Genomic DNA, 12,143 nt, shown 5'->3' with positions numbered 1-12,143 from the left:
CCCTCTCCTGCGTATGCCTGGCATTGTCATGGCATATTCAGAGATGACGTGATCAGCCTTTGCATTTAGACTCTTCGCTCTTTAGAAGAAGAAAGCAGACCATGTACTAGAACAGGAGGTTGTTCCAAGGATGATGATGCCAAATTCCGAAAGGGAATTTGAATGCAGTGTTTCAGAAGTTGTGGGAATTGGGAAGACGAGGGAGGGCTGGGGAGAAATCCAACAGGGAAGAGTAGAAGGCAACCATTGGAAGTGTTGATTTTGGCTTTTATACCAAGCTAATTTTTACCTTTTTAAAAAAACTTTTGCTGATCTCATGTCTTTTCACACCCCGCATTATACCTTGTAATGAAGAGGCAGATAACCATGAAGCAGGAAGCTTTGTCAAGGGAACAAGTTCTGCACATTCTTCTGCTTATTGCCCGTCAAACTTTATTTCTTTCCACTAGCTACATCCATAGCTCCACGATTACTGTTCACAGTGAAGACCCAAAGTTATTTAGAAAAATACTACACTTCTCTTTAAGAAGGTAGGGGCATAGGTAACATGTTTTAGAAGATTTTATGTTACAAAGAACTGAGAATGCAAAAGTTTAGGAAAATTCCAGTTTCTAGATTTACATACTAGGAAAGGGTGTTTATTCTTCCTAACTTCGTCCCAGAGAGCCCAGTGAAACAGGATTTATATTGCATTTTCTGTGTGTATCTTTCCTGGTTTAGGCTTGCACGTATAGTTCTCCATTCTCCTGTTGGAATACATTTTTTTGTCTTTTACTTGAAATAGCACCCAGTGGGATATTATGTGTTACCATGTATGTAAACATCATTAGTCCCCCTTAAAAAAAATTCCTCCCTTGTCTGCTGTTCTTTAACTCATTCATTATTATTAAAGAAGCCTCATCTAAGAATTACTCATGATCTGTTTTGTATATATGTATTTTTAATTTATTTGTTTTAATTTATTTATTTTTGGCTGCGTTGGGCCTTTGTTGTTACGCGTGGGCTTTCTCTAGTTGCGGTGAGCGGGGGCTACTCTTCATTGCGGTGCGCGGGCTTCTCATTGCGGTGGCTTCTTGTTGCGGAGCATGGGCTCTAGGTGCGCGGGCTTCAGTAGATGTGGCGCACGGGCTTAGTTGCTCCGCGGCATGTGGGATCTTCCCGGACCAGAGCTCGAACCCGTGTCCCCTGCATTGGCAGGCGGATTCTTAACCACTGCGCCACTGGGGAAGCCCCCGTTTTGTATATTTATCAGTTGCTTTTGGCCAACATTAAATTAATTTGGATCATACTTTCATATGTTATTATATTATTTGTATTTATAGAAAAAGTTAAATGTCACTACTAGAAAGGAACATGTATCGCACCTTTTTTCTGTTCCATTTAGTCTAAAACAACTGTAATGCTTTTCTTTTTAAAAAAGTTTTAGAGACATCATCATACTTTTGGGGCCCCATGCCCTCTACCTGCATTCCTCCCATGCCTCGTTCATACATCAAACACGGTCAGAAATGCAGCTAAGTCTTCCTGTTCTTCTTGACATAATCATTTGCTTACAATAAAAACCATTTCAGACTTTTCAGCTTGGCTGGGACATCGTGCTGTTTGACACCTTTCATGATTGTTTATGAGAAAGAAGCAAATAAGCATAGAGAATTTTAAGACGTCCTAAGGAATTGGGGCTGAACATAGCACACTTTGATCATAGAGACAAAAATGGTGATTTTTTGGACTAGGGTTGATCAAAAGCATACTTTCTGTATGTATAATCAGACGGTTAGTAAACACTTTCTCATAGTAAAAATATAACATGACTTGTTAGTAAGAAGAATGTAAATTGTCATTTCAAAATCATGGTTTTTTGGTTTATGTATCTCACGCAGATTTATATTTGTCATTTGATAGTCTTTCTATCTGTTCAGTCTCATTAGAACTTGAGTATCAGGAGGTTTCAATATTTTAAAAGGATTTTTTTTTTTACTGTTACTGCTGCGAGATTAAAGGAGGAAAAAAAAAGTTAAATCTGCTTTAAAGTTACTGAGATATGAACGTTGACAGTGTCTACCCATAAAATCCTATCAACACTTACAGTTGAGTAATGTTTAACTGATGACATTAAGAACATCTATAGAGAGAATAACTTGTGTCTTTTTTTTTTTTTTTTTAGATTTGTAGCCAAACCATGTGCCATAGCCCTCAACATTCAGGCCAATGGACCACAAATAGCCCAGCCAAATGCCATTCTGGAAAAGGTTTTTACTGCAATTACAAAGGTATGATTGTCCTTTTCTGGGATATGAATTGTCATGACCACTGTTCTCAATCTGAAATCATTCAGCTCCTTCTCTCTTGGGTTTGAGAACTAACATTTGACTAGCCTCGTGTGTGAAAGTGTCCTCTTGGAAAGCACACAGGCATCGTGACTAGACCAAAAAGCGTAGAAGCCAAATACACGTGGGTGTGTTTGAGACCTGATTGTTTACTCCCAAGGTGATGTGGGGAGCTTGTCTGTGAGGCACAGTCTAGATTAGATGGTGGTTGGTCTAATTCTGTACCTCTTAATCTCACATGACATGAAGCAGTATGTATGTATAACAGTTGGATGGGACTTTGGGGAGAGCTGAGGAATATAATTAATGTATTGTGAGAAAAAGCGCCGGTTTGCTTATAACATTGTCCATATGTTCTAGCAGTTGTAATACACAGGCAGGTGAACAAAAGGGAATAATGGAAGGAGAGAAGAGCTGCAATATGAAGACATGAGGAGCAAGGGTCAGGAGAGTTATAGAGTACAGATTCATTGTAAAGAAAACGGGAGAGGAGATGATCGCTCTTGTGAGAGTTAAAGTCCAAACCGGGAGTGGGAAGAGGAGGCAGGGAGAAGACAGAGGGAAAGATCGCCATCCACTGCCAGCTGGTATTTCCTTAAGAACAAAAAGGGGAGGAAGACATAAGTCAGAAACCCTCAAGCTAAGGCCATAAAAAATTAAGCAAATCACAGCATCCAAAAAGCTGATTCTTACTCATATTTCTCTCCTGTCTTACTCTTTCGTGGACAAGAAAGAAGAAAAGGAGCATAACAGTCTATGAGAAGTATCGTGTGTTTGTATATGAAATGGTTCCTTTTCCCACTTTCATTTTTCTGGGAGAATTACTCAGGCTTCTAAGATGTGATTTGGCCATGTTAAGCAAATTTTATTCCGTTTTTGGTATTTGTGTTGCTAACATTTTGTATTGCTTCTCTCTTGTCTTAAAACTATTAATTCAAATATTCAAACATGTTTGTTTATTTTATGGTCTTCGTTTCTGCCAGGATTCTCTAGGGTTTCCCCCTCTATTCTTTTAAAAATGGTATTTTTCCTGGAAAAGTGGAAGAAAGCACCTGGTGTTAACATCTCTGCTAGGAAGAAGAGTAGAATAAATGGAATTTTAGGAAAAAGAGTAGAATAAATGGAATTTTAGTTTTGTGGGATGATTTTATTTATTTTTTATTTTTGGGGGGGGTTTAACATCTTTTTTTTTTAATATCTTTATTGGAGTATAATTGTTTTACAATGGTGTGTTAGTTTCTGCTTTATAACAAAGTGAATCAGTTATACATATACATATGTTCCCATATCTCTTCCCTCTTGTGTCTCCCTCCCTCCCGCCCTTCCTATCCCACCCATCTAGGTGGTCACAGAGCACCGAGCTGATCTCCCTGTGCTATGCGGCTGCTTCCCACTAGCTATCTATTTTACGTTTGGTAGTGTATATATGTCCATGCCACTGTCTCACTTTGTCCCAGCTTACCCTTCCCCCTCCCCATATCCTCAAGTCCATTCTCTAGTAGGTCTGTGTCTTTATTCCCGTCTTGCTCCTAGGTTCTTCATGACCTTTTTTTTTTTTTTCTTAGATTCCATATATATGTGTTAGCATATGGTATTTGTTTTTCTCTTTCTGACTTACTTCACTCTGTATGACAGACTCTAAGTCCATCCACCTCACTACAAATACCTCAGTTTCGTTTCTTTTTATGGCTGAATAATATTCCATTGTATATATGTGCCACATCTTCTTTATCCATTCATCTGTCGATGGACACTTAGGTTGCTTCCATGTCCTGGCTATTGTAAATAGAGCTGCAATGAACATTGTGGTACATGACTCTTTTTGAATTATGGTTTTCTCAGGGTATATGCCCAGCAGTGGGATTGCTGGGTCGTATGGTAGTTCTATTTTTAGTTTTTTAAGGAACCTCCATACTGTTCTACATAGTGGCTGTATCAATTCACATTCCCACCAACAGTGCAAGAGGGTTCCCTTTTTTCCACACCCTCTACAGCATTTATTGTTTGTAGATTTTTTGACGATGGCCATTCTGACTGGTGTGAGATGATATCTCATTGTAGTTTTGATTTGCATTTCTCTAATGATTAGTGATGTTGAGCATCCTTTCATGTGTTTGTTGGCAGTCTGTATATCTTCTTTGGGGAAATGTCTATTTAGGTCTTCTGCCCATTTTTGGATTGGGTTGTTTGTTTTTTTGATATTGAGCTGCATGAGCTGCTTGTAAATTTTGGAGATGAATCCTTTGTCAGTTGCTTCATTTGCAAATATTTTCTCACATTCTGAGGGTTGTCTTTTGGTCTTGTTTATGGTTTCCTTTGCTGTGCAAAAGCTTTTAAGTTTCATTAGGTCCCATTTGTTTATTTTTGTTTTTATTTCCATTTCTCTAGGAGGTGGGTCAAAAAGGATCTTGATGTGATTTATGTCATAGAGTGTTCTGCCTATGTTTTCCACTAAGAGTTTGATAGTGTCTGGCCTTACATTTAGGTCTTTAATCCATTTTGAGTTTATTTTTGTGTATGGTGTTAGGGAATGTTCTAATTTCATTCTTTTACATGTAGCTCTCTAGTTTTCCCAGCACCACTTATTGAAGAGGCTGTCTTTTCTCCACTGTATATTCTTGCCTCCTTTATCAAAGATAAGGTGACCATATGTGCATGGGTTTATCTCTGGGTTTTCTATCCTGTTCCATTGATCTATATTTCTGTTTTTGTGCCAGTACCATACTGTCTTGATTACTGTAGCTTTGTAGTTTAGTCTGAAGTCAGGGAGCCTGATTCCTCCAGCTCCATTTTTCGTTCTCAAGGTTGCTTTGGCTATTCGGGGTCTTTTGTGTTTCCATACAAATTGTGAAATTTTTTGTTCTAGTTCTGTGAAAAATGCCAGTGGTAGTTTGATAGGGATTGCATTGAATCTGTAGATTGCTTTGGGTAGTAGTCATTTTCACAATGTTGATTCTTCCAATCCAAGAACATGGTATATCTCTCCATTTATTTGTATCATCTTTAATTTCTTTCATCAGTGTCTTATAATTTTCTGCATACATGTCTTTTTTCTCCGTAGGTAGGTTTATTCCTAGACGTGAGATGATTTTAGATTGCCAGTTTCTAACCTGAAGGGGCTCATATCCTATAGTGTGTAAAGGAAGAAAATGTTAAGAAGAAACTTGCATTTTTATTTAATATATCAGTTTACTGCAGCAAACACCTTTTTCCCCTCTAGAAGAGCTGATGTGTAGGGAGTTACAAGGTTCGTTTTTTTTTAACGTGATGACAACATATTTGTATTTACCTTGTGAACTACTCTAAATGCATGAAAAATGAATTTTCTACCCAAATGTATACCTCCCTTTAGAAATCCTGCAGTGGACATTTTATTTTCCTTGCTTTATGTTTATTATGGTTACTGGGGAAATTTTCTCTATAAAGGTAATGAAAGGATTTTGCAGGCAGGTTGACTGCTCTGGAGGATATTTGCTTCTAGCTAATTTTAATGATCATATTCTCTTGGTTTCCAAGGTGATTCTTTTGGAAGTTTCTACACGATTAAAGCAGAAGCTTCAGGTTTTGAACATAAATGCAGCCAAAGTTGGAACTATTTTTCCTTGAATTCTTTGTAGTTCTCCGGTGTTAGTTGTGAGATGAAAAAGTAACAGATCAGTTGACCAGAATACAAGTAGCAGGATTTGGAGACTTTGAACAGTGCTCGTCCAGCATTCTGGCCTTGGCCATGGTTCCAGGTCACCTTGGAGAAGGGCATGATTATCATCTTTCAAGTGTGAAAACCCTTAAAATCTACTCCTTACAGGACTGGCTACATAAGTTTTGGAGGCCAGTGCAGAACTAAAATGCAGGGCCCCTTGTTCAGAAAGCACAAAAAGGTGCCATTAAAGGCATAAAAATAGAAAGCTTTTTTCCTTTCTTGCGCAGTCTCTTTCTCTCTTGACCTGTCAAGATTTTTTTTTTAATTTGGCATTTAATGCCACACCCCCTTAGGCATACACAAGAGGCAAGGGCAGATCCTGACAGGTACCCAGGAACGCCACCCTGTGATTTAACGCTAGCTCCTGGGCTAACATGCCTGCGCTTCTCTGGGCAGGGTAGAAGTTGAGACAGGCCTCTCCCCTTTCCATGGGCCCACTGTCCCAACCCACGGTGGACAGGGGACCTCCCAGTGTATTGCAGTCTCTGCTCCAAGACACACTAGGTACCTGGATTGGGGTAAGCAAGACGCTAGTCCCCACTGAGTCATCCACCAAATGCACTGGGACACTGCCAGCCCAGGGTGCAGGTGGCATCCCTATACCCCACACTGAGACACCGTGGGGTGTGCATATCTAATCCCATCTCTTTCCGTGTTTGCACCCAGGGCAGCAGTAGTCACTAGGCAGGAGTGGGAAGGGGAAAGCTGGGGTCCCTGGGGAGCGGGGGACAGGGAAGTAAGTTACCCAGACTCATATGGGGGCAGTGCCGGGACTGTGTGTGAGCCAAGACTCTGAACCTCTGACACATGCTCCCCTATCCCAGTGGACTTCATAAGCAAAACACCATTCCCATAACAAAATTATCAAGAATTTCAAGATGGCAACCAGAGAACTTTAAACCCCACATGCGAGCCCTTCTGAATCCAGATCCCTTTGTGAGTTCACTGGTCATGCGCCCTGACTGGGCAGTTCTCATCTATGAAATTAGCTGGTAAATTTGAACTCCTTCATATTCTCCAGCAGTCTCTTCTTTTGAGGTAACATCTGCTTGTCTTTCTCACTCTTTTTTTTCCCTCTGTAAATCTAACATTTTATAAATATTTCAGAGAACTTACCTCTATTGCAAAATAGTTGAAAGCATTGGTTTTCGAGTCAGACCTGAGCCGTATATTGCAGTGATCCCCAACTTTTTTGGCACCAGGGACCGGTTTCATGGAAGACTGGGAGTGGGGGGGATGGTTTTGGGATGATTCAAGCACATTACATTTATTGTGTACTTTATTTCTATTATTCTTACATTGTAATATATAATGAAATAATTATACAACTCACCATAATGCAGAATCAGTGGGAGCCCTGAGCTTATTTTCACTTGCCACTCACTGATAGGGTTTTGATATGAGTCTGCAAGCAATTGATTTATTATGGTCTCTGTGCAGTCAAACCTCTCTGCTAATGATAATCTGTATTTGCAGCCGCTTCCCAGCGCTAGCATCACTGCCTCAGCTCCACCTCAGATCGCCAGGCATTAGATTCTCATAAGGAGCACGCAACCTAGCTCCCTTGCATGTGCAGTTCACAGTAGGGTTCACGCTACTATGAGAATCTAATGCTGCCGCTGATCTGACAGGAGGAGGGAGCTCAGGCGGTAATGCGAGTGACGAGGAGCGGCTGTAAATACATATGAAGCTTCACTCATGCCTGCTGCTCACCTCCTGCTGTGCGGCCCAGTTTCTAACAGGCCGTGGACTGGTACTGGTCCATGGCCCAGGGGTTGCAGACCCCTGGTATGTTGGAACATTGTCTCTGCTGCTTCCTAGTGTTGTGGCCGTGGGCTGTAAGTCGGTTAGTTAATGAGGGAGCATTTATTTGGGCCAGGTGCTCTCATTCTTTAATTTACATTAGGAGTGCCTGAGAGGTAAATGTAGATTGCTGCATCCTATTTCTAGAGATCCTGATTCAGTAGCCTTGTGATATGGCCCCAAGAACCGGCGATTATGAGTTGTCAGACTTACTTAAATGAATGGAATGACTGTTTCTCTTTAGAATGAATATTTTTGAGTTCACGTTTCTTAACTGGCTATATCCAGAGTTATCGGAATGAGATAGATATAAATCAAAGAATCAATCAGTTTATCTATTGATTTATATATCTATCTTTTGGCACATATTATATCTATAATCCCAACAGCCTCATTTTCTAATCAATCAAATCAGTTCTTGAGCCATTAAGGGAAAAACATATATGTCAGCTGTGAAACTAGGTTTCATGATCTAGAGAATTACGAGATTATCACATCATAATCTGTATTTGGTATATTATACTGTATTTTAAAAATTACATGCAGATTTCCTATAATTTGTTTTTCCTCATTCTCCTCTTATGCCTATTGCTTTTTATTTTTCTTTTCCATCCTTGTATGGGTTATGTTTATTAAAATTAACCTAGGTTTTTCTGGTATAAAAATGTCTATATAAGTCAGAATTATTCACTTTTTCCCTTGGAAATCTTAAGAAATGAAAAAAACTATGGAGAAAAGTTATAAAACACAACACTAAAAATATACACACACAAAAAAAGAAGGAAAATCTCACAAACTTTAATTTTGGCAAACTAAGAGATATATATCTCTAGATTTCAAAATATATATAAAAGCTAAACAAAAACAGTTGAGGTTGGACAGAAGCCAAGTAGGAGGAAGGGATGAGCATGAAGTGTGGATGGAGGGCCCTGTGGGGGTAGATTTCAGGAAAGCCAGCAAAAATGACACCTCCTAATTGTGAGACCAAAGCTGTATCACTGTTTGCAACACTAGGTGCAGGAACTGGTGAGCAAGGCTGGCAGATGCTCTCCCAGACTCAGTTTAATTCAGGGAAGTGGAAGAAGTACACAGAAAACCTTGTGGATGGCACATTTTCCAGAGGCAGTGTACCTTGGAGGCAGCTAAACTACAAAAGCACCCTCCTTGGAGCTGGTCGAGACAATCCAACTCACTCAATGTTGGGTAATAAAGAAGAAACACACAGCATTAAAGACAAGAAAAAGAATTCGTAGCATCGCTTACTAACAAAAATTATCACTGGAAAAATGAGGCCACAGGGCAACTGAAAGTTGAGATCAAATATTTTACCATAAATTTAAAAAAAAGCAATAACTCTGTAAGGAGGATCACAAAAAAAGAAATACAAGACCTAAAGAAAAAAGCAGTTGGTCAACAGGAAGAGATGCAATGTTAGCTGGTTGGTTCAGGAAAAAAGTACTAAAGCTATCACAGAAATGAAGAAAAATTGGAAAGAACACAGGAAACACTAGACACTGCAGAGATCTCAGTGGGGAACATGCGAGATAGAAATAATAAAGCTGAAATAAATGAAATGAAAAAGAGCTAAAAATAATTAGATATATAGACCAAGCAGAGCTAGCATATGTATAATTGGAATCTCTTAAGGAAAAGCAAAGTAGAGTAAGTATTGAGAGAGATATCAAGAAAAATTTCCTAAAATAAATGGAGATTTATATTAATATGTTAATAAAAATGTAGTAAAAGTTGACCCGAGAAGGTTTATGCCAAGACTTATATTATTAAAAATAGACTTGAAATATAAAGTAAATAATTCTTTGAGCAGCCAAGCAAAAAATGAAATCATTTCTCTAGGAAAATATCAGCATGGCTTTAGTCTTCTCTGTAGCAATATTCTATAGGACAACATTTCCAATATTTTCAAGGAAAATGGGAACTAAGAATTTTATATTTAGGTAAATTGTTTTTATAGTGTAAAGGCTAAAGACAAAAAGATTAGAACTTGCAAAAATTTGGAGGAGTTGTTCCCATGAGTCCTTTTTTGAAGAAACTATTATAATCATTAATTTTAGCTGACCAAGAGATTACTGGGAATGTTGGCAAGTTTTGAATACATTTAAACTGTAGAACTAAGATAGAAAGAAATGTGATGATTAGGATGACAGAACAGAATGTAAGCATTATATGCTCTCACAATGTAGAAATGATACAGGTAACAATAACTGAGCAGGACAAGGGAAGGAAGGTTGGAGGTAGAATAAATTCACTAATTGCATAAGCTCTAGTAGCTGGGAGTCAAAGCTTAACTGTTTAAGCAGCCAAACTGAGTAATGGAGGTAGAAGCATATTTAATAGTACAAGAGTAAACTCTTAGAGAGATAAAATTATTGACTAATAGTAGGTGGGGAAGGAAGAGGAAATATGCTAGTTTTAAATACTGCTCATTTGGAATTTTTATTGACTGAAAATGAATAGAAGAGTATTATGATTGTATGGATAACCACTAGAATAAAAATTACCCACAAAAAACAAAGGAAAATCAGCCATATTTGGTTTGTTAAAATTAAAAAGAAAATTAAATTATAAAAACAGAAAACATAATTAATGTGAGGTAAGTATAAACAAATTTATAAATTATATCAATGCATGTAAATGGGTTTAACTCATCTAATAAAAAAATAATTCAGATTTGGGTCACATAGCTTATAAGACACCCCTTCAGATAAAGTAATAACAGATATTAAAAATAAGAGTATGAGTAAAGGTATACAGGCAAATATAAATAATAAAGAAAGTAGACCAAAAGGATGAAGTGAAATGAAGAATTGGCTTTTTATTGCCAAAGGATACAATTCATAATGAGGATAAAATGGTTATGAATATATATGCATTGAATACCAGCATATCCATATACTTATAAAAAAGAAAGAAGAAATTATTTAATAGTAAGAAATTTTAATTTACCTCTCAGTCATGACAGGTCAAAATATAAAGCAGAATATATAAAATATAAAACTATAGCAATTAATTCTAAGAAGCATAATTAATGAGAAAGACCTGACAGGTACATTTATTTTTTTTTATTTAAAAAATTTTTAAAAAATAATTTCATTTATTTATTTTTGGCTATGTTGCTGCACGCAGGCTTTATCTAGTTGTGGTGAGCAGGGGCTTCTCTTCATTGTGGTGTGCAGGCTTCTTATTGCGGTGGCTTCTCTTGTTGCGGAGCACAGGCTCTAGGTGCACGGGCTTCGGTAGTTGAGGCACACGGGCTCAGTAGTTGTGGCTGTGGGCTCTAGAGCGCAGGCTCAGTGTGGTGCACGGGCTTAGTTGCTCCATGGCATGTGGGATCTTCCCGGACCAGGGTTCCAACCCATGTCCCCTGCATAGACAGGCAGATTCTTAACCACTGCACCTGTCAGGGAAGCATATATATTCTGAATATAGAGACTATACTTTCTTTTCAAGTGCCTGTTAAATATTTTAAAAATTGAGCTTTTATTATATAAAAAATGGTAATACATTTTAAGAATAGGCACAGTTTACTAATATGAGAAATCAGAAAACGGAAAGACTCTTGCTTTCTTAATCAACTTTTGTGTAAAAATAAAATTTCAGAATATTTAGAAAACAGTGATGAAAGCACTACTATGCTATGGTACTATGCCAAGGTAGTGCTCAGATGAAAACCTGTATATATAAGTTTAACCACTTATATAAATATATATATATTTAACCACTTACTTAAACCTTGGAAAAACAACAACAAAATAAATGAAGGCAAACAGAAGGAAGAAATTAATAAAGATAAACATAGAAATTGAGTTAGTAAAACTGTAGTATTGAAAATTAATCCAGAGGTAACTGTTTACTTTTTTTTTTAACAGAAAGTCAGCTAACCCAATCAAGAAAAAACAAAGCACAAGTTAACAACATAGCAATTAACAACATAATCAACAATCACATAAATGGAGGAAAATAAAAAGGATATATTACTATTAACATGGCAAATAAAATATAAACACTTGGATAAAATGAAAATTATTCTAGGAAAATATAATTTACCAACTACATATGTGTGTTATCACAAGAAAATTCTAACACTCTTAAAGAGCAGATAATAAAATGCTATTTTAAACTATACCTAAGTATAGAAAATTAAGAAAATCATTGATTCTATTTTTATGTAATCTCAAAGTCTGATTAAGTATCTCACTAAAAAATAAGACTAGAGACCAATTGTGATTATTAATATTGATGAAAAGTCCCAAATAAAGAAATCACAAACTGAACTTTGCAGCATATTAAAAGAA

The 12,143-nt window shown here is 37.4% G+C and overlaps 1 protein-coding gene across 7 annotated transcripts in view; it reads left to right on the top strand.

Moving 5' to 3' along the window:
* The window catches only part of CERS6 (ceramide synthase 6), a 322,733-nt gene that overhangs the window by 85,884 nt on the left and 224,706 nt on the right, over nt 1-12,143 (top strand). For 6 of the 7 annotated variants that reach the window (XM_089916721.1, XM_022569957.2, XM_022569956.2 and 3 more), the window contains exon 2: nt 2,165-2,270. The exons of the other annotated variant lie outside the window; for it this stretch is intronic. In XM_089916721.1, the coding sequence (XP_089772847.1) occupies nt 2,165-2,270 (106 nt within the window). The remainder of the gene's footprint in view (nt 1-2,164; nt 2,271-12,143) is intronic. 7 annotated transcript variants of the gene reach the window in all.

This window comes from Delphinapterus leucas, chromosome 8, assembly GCF_059928025.1.
Source record: "Delphinapterus leucas isolate spDelLeu-1000000601 "Yukka" chromosome 8, BTC_Dleu_Yukka2, whole genome shotgun sequence".
In the NCBI taxonomy this organism is placed as follows: domain Eukaryota; kingdom Metazoa; phylum Chordata; class Mammalia; order Artiodactyla; family Monodontidae; genus Delphinapterus; species Delphinapterus leucas.
The sequence above is the reverse complement of the archived record's forward strand: the minus strand, read 5'-3'. Positions and strand labels throughout refer to the sequence as shown.